Source organism: Tachyglossus aculeatus, chromosome 3 (genome assembly GCF_015852505.1).
Source record: "Tachyglossus aculeatus isolate mTacAcu1 chromosome 3, mTacAcu1.pri, whole genome shotgun sequence".
NCBI lineage: Eukaryota > Metazoa > Chordata > Mammalia > Monotremata > Tachyglossidae > Tachyglossus > Tachyglossus aculeatus.
Genome location: NC_052068.1, coordinates 25,569,664 through 25,591,773, shown reverse-complemented (window position 1 = coordinate 25,591,773; position 22,110 = coordinate 25,569,664). Strand labels below are relative to the sequence as shown.

At 41.0% G+C, this 22,110-nt stretch overlaps 1 protein-coding gene across 1 annotated transcript in view; it reads left to right on the top strand.

The window, feature by feature from the left end:
• Positions 1–20,040, top strand: part of CC2D2B (coiled-coil and C2 domain containing 2B) — a 154,875-nt gene extending 134,835 nt beyond the window's left edge. Inside the window, exons 30-32 of the mRNA XM_038744430.1 lie at positions 97–155; positions 14,402–14,579; positions 19,534–20,040. Of these exons, the coding sequence (XP_038600358.1) occupies positions 97–155; positions 14,402–14,579; positions 19,534–19,722 (426 nt within the window). The 3' untranslated portion in view covers positions 19,723–20,040. The remainder of the gene's footprint in view (positions 1–96; positions 156–14,401; positions 14,580–19,533) is intronic.
• The last annotated feature ends 2,070 nt before the right edge of the window (positions 20,041–22,110 follow it).

Genomic DNA, 22,110 nt, shown 5'->3' with positions numbered 1-22,110 from the left:
CCTTGGGAGGAAACTTGCATCAAGGGCAAATTTGCAAAGATGACCCGCGGTATTCTTTTCTAATTTTTCTAATTTTTTCAATATCTTCCTTTTCAGCCCAAAGAAATTGTATATTCCAGTACTAATCCAAGTATGGTGGAAGATTTAAGGAATAGGTATGAACATTTTCTAATCAGCGCGTTGCTTCTCGGAGGGTTTATTCAACATGGTTTTCGCCATTAACGTCTTCTAAAATACTGCAATTTGATGTTCACCCTGTCCCCGACCCCACAGCACTGAGGTGCAGATCTTTAAATTATTTACTATAAATTATTTATTCATATTAATGTTTGTCTCCCCCTCTAGACTGTAGGCTCATTCTGGCCAATTGCCAGTTGTACTTCCCAAGCGCTTAGTACAGTGCTCTGCACATAGTAAGCGCTCAATAAATACGATTGATGATGATGATGATGGGCAGGAACGTTTCTACTAATTCTGTTGTATTGTACTCTCCCAAGCTCTTGGAACAGTGCCTCCGCGCATAGTAGGGGCTCAATAAATACTATTGATTGATTGATTGATTGGTTATCTAGTAGAGGTATCTAGTCCATAGGAATGATGGGGACCTCCAGTTTGGTTATTTTAATGGCATTTGTTAAAATACTTTCTATGTAGTGTGGCTCAGTGGAAAGAGCATGGGCTTTGGAGTTGGAGGTTGTGAGTTCAAATCCCGGCTCTGTCACTTGTCAGCTGTGTGACTTGGGGCAAGTCACTTAACATCTCTGGGCCTCAGTTCCCTCATCTGTAAAATGGGGATTGAGACTGTGAGCCCCCCGTGGGACAACCTGATTACCTTGTATTTACCCCAGCGCTTAGAACAGTGCTTTGCATATAGTAAGCGTTTAACAAATACCAGTATTATTATTCTTATTATTCTTATTATTATTATTATGTACCAAGCACTGTACTAAGCACTGATAATCAAGTAGGTTGGACACAGATAGAAATAGAAGATAAGTAGGTTGGACATAGTCCATGTCCCTTATGGGGCTCACAGTCATTCATTCATTCATTCAGTCGTATTTATTGAGCGCTTACTGTGTGCAGAGCACTGTACTAAGCGCTTGGGAAGTACAAGTTGGCAACATATAGAGACGGTCCCTACCCAACAGCGGGCTTACAGTCTAGAAGGGGGAGACAGACAATGAAACATATATTATATTATATTATATTATATTTATATTATATTATATTATATTATATTTTTGTTATATATTAACAAAATAAAATAAATAGAATATGTACAGGTAAAATAAATAAATAAATAGAGTAATAAATATGTACAAACCTATATACATATATACCAGTGCTGTGGGGAGGGGGAGGAAGGGGAGAGGAAGGAGGTCTTAATCCCCATTTTACAGAGGAGGTAACTGAGGCCCAGAGAAGTTAAGTGATGTGCCTGAAGTCACACAGCAGACAGGTGGAAGATCTGGGATTAGAACCCAGGTCCCCTGACTCTCAGGTCTGTGCTTTTTCTACTACGCCACACTAACATTTAAATAATTGTGGTATTTTTTAAGCGCTTACTGTGTGCCAAGCACTGTAGTAAGAACTGGGGATGACACAAGACAATGAGGTCCCACATGGGGCTCACAGTCTAAATAGTAGGAGGGACTCCTCATTTTGAGGGAACTGAAGCCCAGAAAAGTGAAGTGACTTGCCCAGGGTCACGTAGCAGGTACGGGGTGGAGCCAAGATTAGAACCCAGGTCCTCTGACTCCCAGGGCTCTTTTCTTTCCACTAGGCCATGATATTTTTTGAGCTGGACTCCCAGACTTGCTTTTCCCAAGGCTCCATCAAGACCTTAGAGCTGAAAAGCCCCAACATTATCAATCAATCAATCAATCGTATTTATTGAGCGCTTACTGTGTGCAGAGCACTGTACTAAGCGCTTGGGAAGTACAAGTTGGCAACATATAGAGACAGTCCCTACCCAACAGTGGGCTCACAGTCTAAAAGGCGGAGACAGAGAACAAAACCAAACATACTAACAAAATAAAATAAATAGAATAGATATGTACAAGTAAAATAAATAAATAAATACTACTACCCTTCTGAACTACATTCATTCAATCATATTTATTGAGCGCTTATGATATTTTTTGAGCTGGACTCTCAGACTTGCTTTTCCCAAGGCTCCATCAAGACCTCAGAGCTGAAAAGCCCCAGCATTATGAACTACTAGAAGCAGCGTGGCTCGGTGGAAAGAGCCCGGGCTTTGGAGTCCGAGGTCATGGGTTCAAATCCCGGCCCTGCCAACTGTCAGCTGTGTGACTTTGGGCAAGTCACTTCACTTCTCTGGGCCTCAGTTCCCTCACCTGTCAAATGGGGATTAAGACTGTGAGCCCCCCGTGGGACAGCCCGTTCACCTTGTAACCTCCCCAGCGCTTAGAACAGTGCTTTGCACATAGTAAGCGCTTAACAAATACCATTATGATTATTATTATTATTACTAGCCTTCTGAACTATATTCATTCATTCATTCAATCATTTATTGAGCACTTACTGTGTGCGGAGCGCTGTACTAAGCGCTTGACTATATTAGCCTTCTGAACTATTAGCACTTGGAAACCTTCTTCTCCCACTCCTCATGTCCCCCCAGCCAAACCCCTGCCCTCTTTCCACCCCCGGCTTGAAATGAAAAGTTGTCACCTCTGTTATTCATTCATTGGCAATCGGATGCGCAGATTGATTGGGAGCCACTGGAGATTTTTGAGGAGGGGAGTAACATGCTCAGAGCGTTTCTGGACAAAGACAATCCGGGCAGCGGCGTGAAGGATGGATTGAAGTGGGGAGAGACACGAGGATGGGAGATCGGAAAGAAGGCCGATGCAGTAGTCCAGACGGGATAGGATGAGAGCTTGGATGAGCAGGGTAGCGGTTGGGATGGAGAGGAAAAGGCGGATCTTGGCGATGTTGCGGAGCTGAGACCGGCAGGTTTTGGTGACGGCCCTGTTATCTGACATGTAGGGGGAAATGACTTTTAGACTGTGAGCCCACTGTTGGGTAGGGACTGTCTCTATGTGTTGCCAATTTGTACTTCCCAAGCGCTTAGTACAGTGCTCTGCACATAGTAAGCGCTCAATAAATACGATTGATGATGATGATGATGAGTAATTCTGATTAGTCAGAAATTCTGGTTTAACTAAGGATAAGGGCCGCCTAGGGGACTTTGCCTAGTCTTACCCAGGATTGAGCGTGTGTCATAATTTATATTTTACTTGTACATATTTATTCTATTTATTTTATTTTGTTAATATGTTTTGTTCTCTGTCTCCCCCTTCTAGACTGTGAGCCCACTGTTGGGTAGGGACCGTCTCTATAAGTTGCCAACTTGGACTTCCCAAGCGTTTAGTACAGTGCTCTGCACACAGTAAGCACTCAATAAATACGATTGATTGATAAGGGCTGCCTAGGGGACTTTGCCTAGTCTTACCCAGGATTGAGCGTGTGTCATAATTTATATTTTACTTGTACATATCTATTCTATTTATTTTATTTTGTTAATATGTTTTGTTCTCTGTCTCCCCCTTCTAGACTGTGAGCCCACTGTTGGGTAGGGACCGTCTCTATAAGTTGCCAACTTGGACTTCCCAAGCGTTTAGTACAGTGCTCTGCACACAGTAAGCACTCAATAAATACGATTGATTGATAAGGGCAGCCTAGGGGACTTTGCCTAGTCTTACACAGGATTGAGCGTGTGTCATAATTTATATTTTACTTGTACATATCTATTCTATTTATTTTATTTTGTTAATATGTTTTGTTGTCTGTCTCCCCCTTCTAGACTGTGAGCCCACTGTTGGGTAGGGACCGTCTCTATAAGTTGCCAACTTGGACTTCCCAAGCGTTTAGTACAGTGCTCTGCACACAGTAAGCGCTCAATAAATACGATTGATTGATAAGGGCTGCCTAGGGGACTTTGCCTAGTCTTACACAGGATTGAGCGTGTGTCATAATTTATATTTTACTTGTACATATCTATTCTATTTATTTTATTTTGTTAATATGTTTTGTTGTCTGTCTCCCCCTTCTAGACTGTGAGCCCACTGTTGGGTAGGGACCGTCTCTATAAGTTGCCAACTTGGACTTCCCAAGTGTTTAGTACAGTGCTCTGCACACAGTAAGCGCTCAATAAATACAATTGATTGATTGATTGATAAGGGCTGCCTAGGGAACTTTGCCTAGTCTTACACAGGACTGAGCATGTGTCATAATTTATATTTTACCTGTACATATCTATTCTATTTTGTTTTGTTAATATGTTTTGTTGTCTGTCTCCCCCTTCTAGACTGTGAGCCCACTGTTGGGTAGGGACCGTCTCTATAAATTGCCAACTTGGACTTCCCAAGCGTTTAGTACAGTGCTCTGCACACAGTAAGCGCTCAATAAATATGATTGATTGATTGATTGATAAGGGCTGCCTAGGGGACTTTGCCTAGTCTTACACAGGATTGAGTGTGTGTCATAATTTATATTTTACTTGTACATATCTATTCTATATTATTTTGTTAATATGTTTTGTTGTCTGTCTCCCCCTTCTAGACTGTGAGCCCACTGTTGGGTAGGGACCGTCTCTCTATGTTGCCAACTTGGACTTCCCAAGCGTTTAGTACAGTGCTCTGCCCACAGTAAGCGCTCAATAAATACGATTGATTGATTGATTGATAAGGGCTGCCTAGGGGACTTTGCCTAGTCTTACACAGGATTGAGCGTGTGTCATAATTTATATTTTACTTGTACATATCAATTCTATTTTATTTTGTTAATATGTTTTGTTGTCTGTCTCCCCGTTCTAGACTGTGAGCCCACTGTTGGGTAGGGACCGTCTCTATAAATTGCCAACTTGGACTTCCCAAGCGTTTAGTACAGTGCTCTGCACACAGTAAGCGCTCAATAAATACAACTGATTGATTGATTGATAAGGGCTGCCTAGGGAACTTTGCCTAGTCTTACACAGGATTGAGCGCGTCATAATTTATATTTTACTTGTACATATCTATTCTATTTTATTTTGTTAATATGTTTTGTTGTCTGTCTCCCCCTTCTAGACTGTGAGCCCACTGTTGGGTAGGGACCGTCTCTATGTGTTGCCAACTTGTACTTCCCAAGCGCTTAGTCCAGTGCTCTGCACACAGTAAGCGCTCAATAAATACGATTGATTGATTGATAAGGGCTGCCTAGGGGACTTTGCCTAGTCTTACCCAGGATTGAGCTTGTGTCATAATTTATATTTTATTGTGCATTCTATTCTATTTTATTTTGTTAATATGTTTTGTTGTCTGTCTCCCCCTTCTAGACTGTGAGCCCACTGTTGGGTAGGGACGGTCTCTATATGTTGCCAACTTGGACTTCCCAAGCGTTTAGTACAGTGCTCTGCACACAGTAAGCGCTCAATAAATACGATTGATTGATAAGGGCTGCCTAGGGGACTTTGCCTAGTCTTACCCAGGATTGAGCGTGTGTCATAATTTATATTTTACTTGTACATATCATTTCTATTTTATTTTTTTAATATGTTTTGTTGTCTGTCTCCCCCTTCTAGACTGTGAGCCCACTGTTGGGTAGGGACCGTCTCTCTACGTTGCCACCTTGGACTTCCCAAACGTTTAGTACGGTGTTCTGCACACAGTAAGCGCTCAATAAATACGATTGATTGATTGATTGATAAGGGCTGCCTAGGGAACTTTGCCTAGTCTTACACAGGATTGAGCGTGTGTCATAATTTATATTTTACTTGTACATATCAATTCTATTTTATTTTGTTAATATGTTTTGTTGTCTGTCTCCCCCTTCTAGACTGTGAGCCCACTGTTGGGTAGGGACCGTCTCTATAAATTGCCAACTTGGACTTCCCAAGCGTTTAGTACAGTGCTCTGCACACAGTAAGCGCTCAATAAATACAATTGATTGATTGATTGATAAGGGCTGCCTAGGGAACTTTGCCTAGTCTTACACAGGATTGAGCATGTGTCATAATTTATATTTTACCTGTACATATCTATTCTATTTTGTTTTGTTAATATGTTTTGTTGTCTGTCTCCCCCTTCTAGACTGTGAGCCCACTGTTGGGTAGGGACCGTCTCTATAAATTGCCAACTTGGACTTCCCAAGCGTTTAGTACAGTGCTCTGCACACAGTAAGCGCTCAATAAATATGATTGATTGATTGATTGATAAGGGCTGCCTAGGGGACTTTGCCTAGTCTTACACAGGATTGAGTGTGTGTCATAATTTATATTTTACTTGTACATATCTATTCTATATTATTTTGTTAATATGTTTTGTTGTCTGTCTCCCCCTTCTAGACTGTGAGCCCACTGTTGGGTAGGGACCATCTCTCTATGTTGCCAACTTGGACTTCCCAAGCGTGTAGTACAGTGCTCTGCCCACAGTAAGCGCTCAATAAATACGATTGATTGATTGATAAGGGCTGCCTAGGGGACTTTGCCTAGTCTTACACAGGATTGAGTGTGTGTCATAATTTTTATTTTACTTGTACATATCTATTCTATTTATTTTATTTTGTTAATATGTTTTGTTCTCTGTCTCCCCCTTCTAGACTGTGAGCCCACTGTTGGGTAGAGACCGTCTCTATATGTTGCCAACTTGGACTTCCCAAGCGTTTAGTACAGTGTTCTGCACACAGTAAGCGCTCAATAAATACAATTGATTGATTGATTGATTGATAAGGGCTGCCTAGGGGACTTTGCCTAGTCTTACACAGGATTGAGCGTGTGTCATAATTTATATTTTACTTGTACATATCTATTCTATATTATTTTGTTAATATGTTTTGTTGTCTGTCTCCCCCTTCTAGACTGTGAGCCCACTGTTGGGTAGGGACCGTCTCTCTATGTTGCCAACTTGGACTTCCCAAGCGCTTAGTACAGTGCTCTGCCCACAGTAAGCGCTCAATAAATAAGATTGATTGATTGATAATTAGAAATAAAGCTCCGTAGAAGACTGGTAGCCCAAGGGAAAAGCCCGGGGGTTGGACGCCCGTGGAAAAGGAACTTCACGGATCGCGCCGCGGCTGTGTCCGAGTTCGGTTCTTAGTCGGAAATCCAGACCCATCTGCAGCTCGGGGAGGATTGTCTCCTAGTCAGTTTAGCGGGAAACTCACTGTTTGACTATTTGGGAGTGCCCAAGATCGCCTGAGGAGAACTTTTCCATGCCCGCATCTGGGAATGCCTCCCCTGAATTTACCAGGCCCCACCAATCAATCAATCAATCAATCACTAGTATTTGAGCACATCTTATGCGCCCATGGGAGAGTACAATAGAGGTACTCAACTATTCTTTGATTATTTTCATTCCCCCCCTCTATCTAGATGGAGGGATCAAGCCCTCTAGACTGCAGGCAGGGAATGTGTCTGTTTATTATTATAGTGTACTCTCTCAGGCGCTTAGTACAGTGCTTTGCGCACAGTAAGTGCTCAGTAAATGCGATTGAATGAATGAATGAATCACGAGGTGATGATCATTCTTGTATCAGAAGAGGGTGAGGGGGTATCCAGGCAGTAGTGCTAAATAATACTGGCAAGAGAAGCAGTGTGGCTTAGTGGAAAAAGCCCGGGCTTGGGAGTCAGAGGTCGTGGGTTCTAATCCCGGCTCCGCCATGTGTCGGCTGTGTGACTTTGGGCGAGTGACTTCACTTCTCTGTGCATCAGTTACCTCATCTGTAAAATGGGGGTACAGACGGTGAGCCCCCCGTGGGACAGCCTGATTACCTTGTCGTGGCTCAGTGGAAAGAGCACGGGCTTGGGACCCAGAGGTCATGGGTTCTAATTCTAGACTGTGAGCCCACTGTTGGGTAGGGACTGTCTCTGTATGTTGCCAACTTGTACTTCCCAAGCGCTTAGTCCAGTGCTCTGCACACAGTAAGCGCTCAATAAATATGATTGATTGATTGATTGATTTGCACACAGTAAGCGCTCAATAAATATGATTGAATGAGTGAATGATTGATTAAACTTCTTTGCCGTAGTTTCCTCATGTGCAAATTGGAGGTTAAATCCTATTCCCTCTTACATAGATGATGATAATAATAATAATGTTGGTATTTGCTAGGTGCTTACTATGTTCCGAGCACTGTTCTAAGCGATGGAGGAGATACAAGGTCATCAGGTTGTCCCACGTGGGGCTCACAGTCTTCATCCCCATTTTACAGATGAAGGAACTGAAGCCCAGAGAAGTTAAGTGAGTTGCCCAAAGTCACACAGCTGACAAGGGGCAGAGTGGGGATTAGAACCCACAACCACTGACTCCCAAGCCCAGGCTCTTTCCACTGCGCCATGCGGCTTCTCTAGATGGTGTGCCCCATGTGGGACAGAGACTGTATCCAACCCGATTATGTGTTATCTGCTGTGGTGTTTAGCACAGTGCTTGGCTCACAGTAAGCATTTAATCGATACCATAATTATTACTGAATCATCATCATCATCATCAATCGTATTTATTGAGCGCTTGCTATGTGCAGAGCACTGTACTAAGCGCTTGGGAAGTACAAATTGGAAACAAAACAAACAACAAAGCCAAACATATTAACAAAATAAAATAGGATATGTACAAGTAAAATTAAGAGTAATAAATATGTACAAACATATATACAGATGAAGACTGTGAGCCCCAAGTGGGACAACCTGATCACCTTGTATCCCCCCCCCAGCGCTTTGCACATAGTAAGCGCTTAACAGATCAATCAGTCGTATTTATTGAGCGCTTACTGTGTGCAGAGCACTGTCCTAAGCCCTTGGGAAGTACAGGAGAGTAACATATCTTTTGGAAGCTGATGCATTTTCAAGAGTTACCAGGTAAGACATAGTATGTTTAAACTAGGTTAAAATGACCCGATTCAACCCCTTGCATTTGAGTGGGGGTTTAGGGGGTTACTGAAAATGGTCCCGAGCTCTTTGAACCAAGCCACTCGAAATTGGAGCGGGGCAGGGTTGGGCCCCCAGTGGGCCGGGAGAAGGGAACTCCATGATGCTTGAGAAGGGCTTATTTAGTAGGATTAGTAGTAGTAGTTTTATTTTGTTAATCTGTTTTGTTCTCTGTCTCCCCCTTCTAGACTGCGAGCCCGCTGTTGGGTAGGGACCGTCTCTATATGTTGCCAATTTGTACTTCCCAAGCGCTTAGTCCAGTGCTCTGCACACAGTAAGCGCTAGTAAAGCAAAGATGAAAAATGAAGAGCAGATGACACAGAACTGGGAATCAGGAAGTCTCATGTCCTCCCCCTGGCCTGGAATGCCTTCCCTCCGCACGTTTTATAATAATAATAATAATAATAATAATAATAATAATAATAATAATAATAATAATAATAATAATAATAATAATAATAGCATTTATTAAGTCTTACTATGTGCAAAGCACTTTTCTAAGCGCTGGGGAGTTTACGAGGTGATCAGGTTGTCCCACATGGGACTCACAGTCTTAATCCCCATTTTACAGATGAGGGAACTGAGGCCCAGAGAAGTTAAGTGACTTGCCCAAAGTCACACAGCTGACAATCAATCAATCAATCAATCGTATTTATTGAGCGCTTACTATGTGCAGAGCACTGTACTAAGCACTTGGGAAGTACAAATTGGCAACATATAGAGACAGTCCCTACCCAACAGTGGGCTCACAGTCTAAAAGGGGGAGACAGAGAACAAAACCAAACATACTAACAAAATAAGATAGAATAGATATGTACAAGTAAAATAAATAAATAAATGAATAAATAGAGTAATAAATATGTACAAATATATATATATATATATATATATATATATATACATATATACAGGTGCTGTGGGGAAGGGAAGGAGGTAAGATGGGGGGGATGGAGAGGGAGACGAAGGAAGGGGCTCAGTCTGGGAAGGCCTCCTGGAGGAGGTGAGCTCTCAGCAGGGCCTTGAAGGGAGGAAGAGAGCTAGCTTGGCGGATGGGCAGAGGGAGGGACAAGTGGCGGAGCCGGGATTTGAACCCATGGCCTCCGACTCCAAAGCCCGTGCTCTTTCCACTGAGCCACGCTGCTTTCCCAGCCATGCAATTTTGTTTTGTTGTCTGTCTCCCCCTTCTAGACTGTGAGCCCGCTGTTGGGTAGGGACCGTCTATATGTTGCTAACTTGTACTTCCCAAGCGCTTAGTACAGTGCTCTGCACACAGTAAGTGCTCAATAAATACGATTGAATGAATGAATGAATAAATACGATTGAATGAATGAATGAATGATTCTAATTCCGGCTCTGCCACTTGTCAGCAGTGCTCTGCACACAGTAAGTGCTCAATAAATACGATTGAATGAATGAATGAATAAATACGATTGAATGAATGAATGAATGATTCTAATTCCGGCTCTGCCACTTGTCAGCTGTGTGACTTTAGGCAAGTCACTTCACTTCTCCGTGCCTCAGTTACCTCGTCTGTAAAATGGGGGTTAAGACTGTGAGCCCCCTCGTGGGACAACCTCATCACCTTGTATGTAACAAGATTCATTCATTCATTCATTCAATCGTATTTATTGAGCGCTTACTGTGTGCAGAGCACTGTACTAAGCGCTTGGGAAGTCCAAGTTGGCAACATATAGAGACGGTCCCTACCCAACAGCGGGCTCACAGTCAAGAAGGGGGAGACAGACAACCAAACAAAACATATTAACAAAATAAAATAAATAAAATAATCAATCAATCAATCGTATTTATTGAGTACTTACTATGTGCAGAGCACTGTACTAAGCGCTTGGGAAGTACAAATTGGCAACATATAGAGACGGTCCCTACCCAACAGCGGGCTCACAGTCTAGAAGGGGGAGACAGACAACCAAACAAAACATATTAACAAACTAAAATAAATAAAATAATCAATCAATCAGTCGTATTTATTGAGCGCTTACTATGTGCAGAGCACTGTACTAAGCGCTTGGGAAGTACAAATTGGCAACATATAGAGACGGTCCCTACCCAACAGCGGGCTCACAGTCTAAAAGGGGGAGACGGAGAACAAAACCAAACGTACTAAATAAAATCAATCAATCAATCAATGTCGTATTTATTGAGCGCTTACTGTGTGCAGAGCACTGTACTAAGCGCTTGGGAAGTACAAGTTGGCAACATATAAAATAAAATATGTACAAGTAAAATAGAGTAATAAATGTGTACAAACATATATACCTATGTAACAAATACTATGAATATTATTTATTATTATTTAATGAGGCTGTGAGGAGGAGTGAATCCAATCCTTTTCTGTTCCTTACAAATTTCTGTGGGAAGAGGAAGACATGGTGGCTTCACACTCCGGCACGGCCCGAGCCTGGAGCTCAAAAAGTAGCTATGGAAGGAACAAAGTGGGGATGCGGTCATCGGCGAGGCTCCTGGGTGTTCACTACTGGCCCCCGACTTTGGGAAAGAAACTCCTTTCTGCCCCTGGGAGATAGTATTGGATGTCCCTTCCTGAAAAGAAGAGAAAAAGTTAGGCTAAATGGCAAGTTTTTTTGGGGAAAGACACCTTTCTTTAAATCTAGCGGATTCCTATAAATCTTGGAATGGTATTTAAACTTCAAGATTCAAGGGCCCGCTTCTGTGGAAAATCCCAAACGGCGAACAAGCTGCCGATCGTGGCAAGTCAACCTCCGCGGGTGAAAATAAAGGTGGTTGAGGGAGTCTAATAAGGTATTCAGCATCATCATCAATCGTATTTATTGAGCGCTTACTATGTGCAGAGCACTGGACTAAGCGCTTGGGAAGTACAAGTTGGCAACATATAGAGACAGTCCCTACCCAACAGCGGGCTTACAGTCTAAAAGGGGGAGATGGAGAACAAAACCAAACATACTCACAAAATAAAATAAATAGGATAGATATGTACAAGTAAAATAAATAGAGTAATAAATCTGTACAAACATATATACGTCTATACAGGTGCTGTGGGGAAGGGAAGGAGGTAAGATGGGGGGATGGAGAGGGGGACGAGGGGGAGAGGAAGGAAGGGGCTCAGTCTGGGAAGGCCTCCTGGAGGAGGTGAGCTCTCAGCAGGGCCTTGAAGGGAGGAAGAGAGCGAGCTTCCCAGTTCTATGCCAGGAGCTGTGGTACTGCTCTGCACACAGTAAGCGCTCAATAAATACGATTGAATGAAATGAATCCCCACTATATATATATATATATATATATATATATATAGATAGATAGATAGATAGATATATCTCTATCTCTCTCTCTCTCTATATATATATATCTATCTCCTGTATATATGTATATATGTTTGTACATATTTATTACTCTGTACATATTTATTCTATTTATTTTATTTTGTTAATATGTTTGGTTTTGTTCTCTGTCTCCCCCTCGTAGACTGTGAGCCCGCTGTTGGGTAGGGACCGTCTCTATATGTTGCCAACTTGTACTTCCCAAGCGCTTAGTCCAGTGCTCTGCACACAGTAAGCGCTCAGTAAATACGATTGAATGAATGGATGAATGGTACTGTCTAAGATCCAGGGACATTGTGCAAGTCTGTGAAGCAAACATTCACTGTGAGGAGTTTAATGAAAGTGAAATAAGCAATCAGTCGTATTTATTGAGCGCTTACTGTGTGCAGAGCACTGTACTGAGTGCTTGGGAAGTCCAAGTTGGCAACATATAGAGATGATCCCTACCCAACGGTGGGCTCAAATAACACATTCCAGAGCTATTTAACCCCTCCCGTAAGTTTTAGCTTAACCTCCATGGAGCAGAATAAGAGAAACAGCGTGGCTCAGTGGAAAGAGCCCGGGCTTGGGAGTCAGAGGTCATGGGTTCGAATCCTGCCTCCGCCACATGTCTGCTGTGTGACCTTGGGCAAGTCACTTCACTTCTCTGAGCCTCGGTTACCTCAACTGTTAAATGGGGACTAAGACTGCGAGCCCCCCGTGGGACCACCTCATCCCCTTGTAGAGAAGCAGTGTGGCTCGGTGGAAAGAGCACGGGGTTGGGAGTCAGAGGTCGTGGGTTCAAATTCCGGCTCTGCGTGCCTCAGTGTGAAATGAGGATTAAGGCTGTGAGCCCCCCGTGGGACAACCTGATCATCTTGTAACCTCCCCGGCGCTTACAACAGCGCTTTGCACGTAAAAACTAAATAAATAATGGCATTTGTTAAGCGCTTACTATGTGCAAAGCGCTGGAGCACGTAGCTCAGCACGTAGTAAGCGCTTAATAAATCCCATCATTGTTATTATTATTCTTTTGTAAAGCAGGGCATTAGAAGACACAGCAATTCTTTCACTACAATGCCTGGCACAGAGTAAGCGTTTAACAAACACCGCAATTATCGTTATCATTATTATTATTATTATTCATTCACTCAATCGTATTTATTGAGAGCTTACTGTGTGCAGAGCACTTTTCCAAGCACTTGGGAAAGGACAGTGTATTGGAGTTGATTGACATGATCCCTGCCCATGGAATTTACAATCTACAGGGGGAAACGGGCATTAAAATAAATTAGGGATTTATTACAGAGTACAGTGTACAGGCGGAAATAGCAGGGTGGAAGGATCATCATCAATCGTATTTATTGAGCGCTTACTGTGTGCAGAGCACTGTACTAAGCGCTTGAGGATGTGCACATAAGTGCCAGAGGCCTGGGGGGTATATCAAAGTGTCTAAGGGGGACACAGCCAACTGTATAGACGCTGCCGAGGTAAGTATTGGGGCGGGATGGGGGGGGAATTAGGGATTAGGCAGAGCTCCCTACCTTGATTCTAAGGATATGCCAGCTGATTCAATCATATTTATTGAGCGTTTACTGTGTGCAGAGCACTGTACTAAGCGCTTGATGTGCCCATAAGTGCCAGAGGCCTGGGGGGTATATCAAAGTGTCTAAGGGGGACACAGCCAACTGTATAGACGCTGCCGAGGGAAGTATTGGGGCGGGATGGGGGGGAATTAGGGTTTAGGCAGAGCTCCCTACCTTGATTCTAAGGATACGCCAGCTGATTCAATCAATCGTATTTATTGAGCGCCTACTGTGTGCAGAGCACTGTACTAAGCGCTTGATGTGCCCATAAGTGCCAGAGGCCTGGGGGGTATATCAAAGTGTCTAAGGGGGACACAGCCAACTGTATAGACGCTGCCGAGGTAAGTATTGGGGCGGGATGGGGGGGAATTAGGGATTAGGCAGAGCTCCCTACCTTGATTCTAAGGATACGCCAGCTGATTCAATCAATCGTATTTACTGAGCGCTTACTGTGTGCAGAGCACTGTACTAAGCGCTTGGGAAGTACAAGTTGGCAACATATAGAGACGGTCCCTACCCAACAGCGGGCTCCTCCATACAGGGCAGGGTCAGGCGTGGTGCAATGTGGCAACTTGTCAACCATCTTTCATTCAATTTAGGATTGAAAGAGAACTAAAGTTTAAAATGATGGAATGGCGACCCAAGCAGCCAACCCGGTGGCACCGACAGTGTACGGCTATTTTACGCCGTATTCTTTCCAAGATGGAACTCGGTCCTGGAAACGTCGTTTCGAAAGAAGAAGAAAATGAATTGGAAAGATTGTTGCACCACTACTGGGTGAGTGTTTGATTCACTTCATTAATCCATTTTCACGATTTGATTAATGAGCCTGATTTGGTGTTTGATTTATTTCATTCATCCATTTTCATGATTTTATTATGAGCTTAACTTGGGGGTGAGTGTTTGATTTATTTCATTCATCCATTTTCACGATTTTATTAATGAGCCTGATTTGGGACGAGTGTTTGATTTATTTCATTCATCCATTTTCATGATTTTATTAATGAGCCTGATTTGGGACGAGTGTTTGATTTATTTCATTCATCCATTTTCATGATTTTATTATGAGCTTAATTTGGGGGTGAGTGTTTGATTTATTATTTCATTAATCCATTTTCACGGTTTTATTAATGAGCCTAATTTGGGGTTAGTGTTTGATTTACTTCATTCATCCATTTTCACGATTTTATTAATGAGCCTGATTTGGGGGTGTTTGATTTCTTTCATTCATCCATTTTCACGATTTTATTATGAGCTTAATTTGGGGGTGAGTGTTTGATTTCTTTCATTCATCCATTTTCACGATTTTATTAATGAGCCTGATTTGGGGGCGAGTGTTTGATTTCTTTCATTCATCCATTTTGACGATTTTATTATGAGCTTAATTTGGGGGTGGGTGTTTGATTTATTTCATTAATCCATTTTCATGATTATATTAATGAGCCTAATTTGGGGTTAGTGTTTGATTTACTTCATTCATCCATTTTCACGATTGTATTAATGAGCCTGATTTGGGGGCGAGTGTTTGATTTCTTTCATTCATCCATTTTCACGATTTTATTATGAGCTTAATTTGGGGGTGAGTGTTTGATTTACTTCATTAATCCATTTTCACGGTTTTATTAATGAGCTTAATTTGGGGTTAGTGTTTGATTTACTTCATTCATCCATTTTCACGATTTTATTAATGAGCCTGATTTGGGGGCGAGTGATTCCTTTCATTCATCAATTTTCACGATTTTATTATGAGCTTAATTTGGGGGTGAGTGTTTGATTTATTTCATTAATCCATTTTCACGGTTCTATTAATGAGCCTAATTTGGGGGTGAGTGTTTGATTTACTTCATTCATCCATTTTCACGATTTCATTAATGAGCCTGATTTGGGGTTAGTGTTTGATTTACTTCATTAATCGATTTTCACGATTTTATTAATGAGCCTGATTTGGGGGCGAGTGTTTGATTCCTTTCATTCATCCATTTTCACGATTTTATTATGAGCTTAATTTGGGGGTGAGTGATTAATTTCATTAATCCATTTTCCATGGTTTTATTAATGAGACTAATTTGGGGTTAGTGTTTGATTTACTTCATTCATCCATTTTCACGGTTTTATTAATGAGCCTGATTTGGGGGTGAGTGTTTGATTTATTTCATTCATCCATTTTCACGATTTTATTATGAGCTTAATTTGGGGGTGAGTGTTTGATTTATTTCATTAATCCATTTTCACGGTTTTATTAATGAGCCTAATTTGGGGTTAGTGTTTGATTTACTTCATTCATCAATTTTCACGATTTTATTAATGAGCCTGATTTGGGGGTTGAGTGTTTGATTTATTTCATTCATCCATTTTCACGATTTTATTATGAGCTTAATTTGGGGGTGAGTGTTTATATTTATATCATTAATCCATTTTCATGGTTTTATTAATGAGCCTAATTTGGGGTTAGTGCTTGATTTACTTCATTCATCCATTTTCACGATTTTATTAATGAGCCTGATTTGGGGGCGAGTGTTTGATTTCTTTCATTCATCCATTTTCACGATTTTATTATGAGCTTAATTTGGGGGTGTTTGATTTACTTCATTAATCTGTTTTCACGGTTTTATTAATGAGCCTAATTTGGGGTTAGTGTTTGATTTACTTCATTCATCCATTTTCACGATTTTATTAATGAGCCTGATTTGGGGGCGAGTGTTTGATTTCTTTCATTAATCCATTTTCACGGTTTTATTAATGAGCCTCATTTGGGGTTAGTGTTTGACTTATTTCATTAATCCATTTTCCATGGTTTTATTAATGAGCCTAATTTGGGGTTAGTGTTTGATTTACTTCATTAATCCATTTTCACGATTTTATTAATGAGCCTGATTTGGGGGCGAGTGTTTGATTTCTTTCATTCATCCTTTTTCACAATTTTATTATGAGCTTAATTTTGGGGTGAGTGTTCGATTTATTTAATTAATCCATTTTCCATGGTTTCATTAATGAGCCTAATTTGGGGTTAGTGTTTGATTTACTTCATTCATCAATTTTCACGATTTTATTAATGAGCCTGATTTGGGGGCTGAGTGTTTGATTTATTTCATTCATCCATTTTCACGATTTTATTATGAGCTTAATTTGGGGGTGAGTGTTTGATTTATATCATTAATCCATTTTCACGGTTTTATTAATGAGCCTAATTTGGGGTTAGTGTTTGATTTACTTTATTCATCCATTTTCACGATTTTATTAATGAGCCTGATTTGGGGGCGAGTGTTTGATTTCTTTCATTAATCCATTTTCACAGTTTTATTAATGAGCCTAATTTGGGGTTAGTGTTTGATTTACTTCATTCATCCATTTTCATGATTTTATTAATGAGCCTGATTTGGGGGCGAGTGTTTGATTTCTTTCATTCATCCATTTTCACGATTTTATTATGAGCTTAATTTGGGGGTGTTTGATTTACTTCATTAATCCATTTTCCATGGTTTTATTAATGAGCTTAATTTGGGGGTTAGTGTTTGATTTATTTCATTAATCCATTTTCCATGGTTTTATTAATGAGCCTAATTTGGGGTTAGTGTTTGATTTATTTCATTAATCCATTTTCCATGGTTTTATTAATGAGCCTAATTTGGGGTTAGTGTTTGATTTACTTCATTAATCGATTTTCACGATTTTATTAATGAGCCTGATTTGGGGGCGAGTGTTTGATTGATTTCATTCATCCATTTTCACGATTTTATTATTAGCTTAATTTGGGGGTGAGTGCTTGATTTATTTCATTAATCCATTTTCACGGTTTTATTAATGAGCCTAATTTGCGGCTAGTGTTTGATTTACTTCATTAATCCATTTTCACATTTTATGAATGAGCCTAATTTGGGGTGAGTGATTTATTTCTAGACTGTGAGCCCACTGTTGGGTAGGGACCGTCTCTATATGTTGCCAACTTGGACTTCCCAAGCGCTTAGTCCAGTGCTCTGCACACAGTAAGCGCTCAATAAATACGTTTGATTGATTGATTGAGACCACTGTTGGGTAGGGACTGTATATGTTGCCAACTTGGACTTCCCAAGCGCTTAGTCCAGTGCTCTGCACACAGTAAGCGCTCAATAAATACGATTGACTGATTGTTTGAGACCACTGTTGGGTAGGGACTGTCTCTATATGTTGCCAACTTGGACTTCCCAAGCGCTTAGTACAGTGCTCTGCACACAGTAAGCGCTCAATAAATACGATTGATTTACGGAATATGGGGAGAAGGAAGGATGGGTATCATGGTTTTGTGTGAGGAGGAGGAGGAGGAGGAGGAGGAGGACGACGACGACGACGACACATTCCCTGCCCACAACGGGCTTGTAGTCTAGAGGGGGAGACAGACATTAATATATGGAGAAGCAGTGTGGCTCAGTGGAAACATCCTGGGCTTGGGAGTCAGAGGTCATGGGTTCTAATCCTGGCTCTGCCACTTATCAGCTGTGTGACTTTGGGCAAGTCACTTCACTTCTCTGGGCCTCCGTTACCTCATCTGTAAAATGGAAATTAAGATTGTGAGCCCCACGTGGGACAACCTGATCACCTTGTATCCCCCCCCCGGGCGCTTAGAACAGTGCTTTGCACATAGTAAGTTCTTAACAAATACCATCATCATTATTATTATTATGTGGGACAACCTGATCACCTTGTATCCCCCCCTGGGCGCTTAGAACAGTGCTTTGCACATAGTAAGTTCTTAACAAATACCATCATCATTATTATTATTGTGTGGGACAACCTGATTACCTCGTATCCCCCCCAGCGCTTAGAACAGTGCTTGGCACATAGGAAGTTCTTAACAAATACCATCATCATTATTATTATTGTGTGGGACAACCTGATTACCTTGTATCCCCCCCAGTGCTTAGAACAGTGCTTTGCACATAGTAAGTTCTTAACAAATACCATCATCATTATTATTATTGTGTGGGACAACCTGATTACCTTGTATCCCCCCAGCGCTTAGAACAGTGCTTTGCACATAGTAAGTTCTTAACAAATACCATCATCATTATTATTATTATGTGGGACAACCTGATTACCTTGTATCTCCCCCAGCGCTTAGAACAGTGCTTTGCACATAGTAAGTTCTTAATGATGATGATGATGATGGCATTTATTAAGCACTTACTATGTGCAAAGCACTGTTCTAAGCACTGGGGGGGGGATACAAGGTGATCAGGTTGTCCCACGGGGGGGCTCACAATCTTAATCCCCATTTTACAGGTGAGGTAACTGAGGCACAGAGAAGTTAAGTGACTTGCCCAAAGTCACACAGCCGATAAGGACAAATACCATCATCATCTTAACAAATACCATCCTCATTATTATTATTATGTGGGATAACCTGATTACCTTGTATCCCCCCCAGTGCTTAGAACAGTGCTTTGCACATAGTAAGTTCTTAACAAATACCATCATCATTATTATTATTGTGTGGGACAACCTGATTACCTTGTATGTCCCCCAGTGCCTAGAACAGTGCTTGGCACATAGTAAGCGCTTAACAAATACCCAAATTATTATTTATTAATTGATTATAAGTAAATAGATGGGTAACTAAATGAACTACAGACATACAGAGGTGGTAGATACGATCCCTGCCCTCAATGACAAATCCTCGAAACGCCCAAGCTCCTTTTTGCATCCCATTTACAGTCATCCTGAATATTACAAAATGGTTTGTTTTTTTTTCCCCCAGATTTCAGGATTTCCTATCCAGCTGCCATTCACAGATCTACAGACTCTAACCGATGCAGTGTATCAAACCGGCGTTCACTTTTCTGAACTTCCCCAGACCGAGTTTGCCCTGGCAGTGCACATCCACCCTTACCCAAACAATATCTTATCTGTCTGGATCTATCTAGCCTCCTTAGTCCATAATCGGTAAAAGAGCAACCAACGAAGCCACGTATCTTCAAAAATAAATTATTGCACGATGTATAAGGAACGGGATACAAGAACTCTCTCATATCCTCGGAACAAGGGGATTGTTTCTTTAGCAACATAAGCAAAACCCTCAAAAGTAAGCTGAGTAATGTTGGCAACATAGATTTTTAACAAAATTCATTCTGTTCTGATTTCGTAAGCGTTTCAGAGCAAAAGTTTCCACCCCTTGAACTCTGAGAGGAGGATTTTTCCGGGGCTTTGGAGAATGTCCCTTGTTTTTAGGACTGTCACAGATCCTTCTCTTCACAGGTGCGTGTGTTGTGGGGGCGAAGGCGGGGGGTTCCCCACCTCTAAATCCCTCCATATTTAATCAATCAATCAATCAATCGCATTTATTGAGCGCTTACTATGTGCAGAGCACTGTACTAAGCGCTTGGGAAGTACAAATTGGCAACACATAGAGACAGTCCCTACCCAACAGTGGGCTCACAGTCTAAAAGGGGGAGACAGAGAACAGAACCGAACATACCAACAAAATAAAATAAATAGGATAGAAATGTACAAGTAAAATAAATAAATAAATAAATAAATAGAGTAATAAATATGTACAACCATATTTAGCAGCTTTAGTAGCTCTCCCTTCCCAATGGCAGCCACCTGAGGTATCTGGAAGCCTTATATGTACTTCATTGTACGATACTGACAAAGACAACTACTGTACAGTCATTTATTATTAAGTTAAATCAAGGTAGTCACGATGGGGTATGAAGTCTAGAAGTTGAATTAGTCGCTGTTTGCATGAGAAAAGACAACTATCTTTTACATTTTCCAGCAGGAGTTTCCCAATTCATATTTTTGTTAGGGTATAGTTATGGTTCTCCTACCTCGTTAACATTTCAAGTGGCCAACGATACGGACAAATACTCTACAGTCATTTGTTAGATTAAATTAAATCAATTAGGGCAGGCACGGTGGGGTGTGAAGTCTAAAGCTTGAATTAGTTCATGTTTGTATGAGGAAAGAGGACTATTTTTTACATTTACTAGCCGGAGTTTCCTAATGAATACTTTTGTTATAGTTGAGTTCTGGTTTCCCAACCTTGTTAGCATTTCAATTTTCCTAACTTGATCTGGACAAATGATACCTACTATATACCACGCTAGGGAATCCTTAACACTGGTCAATTGGAAAGCAGAACTTGGCCGCAGTTGGACTTTAAGAGGGAAAACTTACTTAGTTCAATGAGGGTATTTTTTGCCCCTAGCAGGAACTTAGCTAGTCCGTAATATAAGTATCTGACTTTTTTATTTGAATTTAGATTTCATGACAAATTCCATTTTGACAAGGTAGAATTTCCAAAAGGTAAGATGAATGGGTAAAAAGTTCTGCATTTGAATACTAAGGGTAAGCAAACGTTTAACATATCCAATGAAATAAACTGTTATGTAAAAAAAAATGGTTCTGACATTGTTTCATTCATTCAATCGTATTTATTGAGCGCTTACTGTATGCAGAGCACTGTACTAAGCGCTTGATCAGTCAGGCATATTTATTGAGCACCCAGTGCATGCAGGGCACTGTACTAAGAGCTTGGGAGTCACAATTCCCTGCCCACAGCGAGCTTAGGAGATTTTAGCCTGGGTTTCTCAGTGAAAAGCTTTATGTGTTGTATTCAGGGGAAAAACTGGCCCCTGTATATATAATAATAATAATGGCATTTATTAAGCGCTTACTATGTGCAAAGCACTGTTCTAAGCGCTGAGAAGGTTACAAGGTGATCAGGTTGTCCCACGGGGTGCTCACAGTCTTAATCCCCATTTTACAGATGAGGGAACTGAGGCCCAGAGAAGTGAAGTGACTTGCCCAAAGTCACACAGCTGGAACTTGAACCCATGACCTCTGACTCCAAAGCCCGGGCTCTTTCCACTGAGCCACGCTGCTTATATATATATATATATATATATATATATATATAATATAATACAATAAATATAAATTAATAATATAATATAGTGTAGTATAATATAATATAATTTAATATATAAATAAATATAATAAATATAAATATAATATAATATCCATATATATTAAAATATATAAAAATAAAAAAGATATATGTTTGTACATATTTATTACTCCATTTATTTATTTGTACATATTCTATTTATTTTATTTTGTTAATATGTTCTGTTTTGTTGTCTGTCTCCCCCTTCTAGACTGTGAGCCCACCGTTGGGTAGGGACCGTCTCTAGATGTTGCCAACTTGGACTTCCCAAGTGCTTAGTCCAGTGCTCTGCACACAGTAAGCGCTCAATAAATACGATTGATTGATTGATTCAATCAATTGATTAATTGATTCAAGGCCCTACTGAGAGCTCACCTCCTCCAG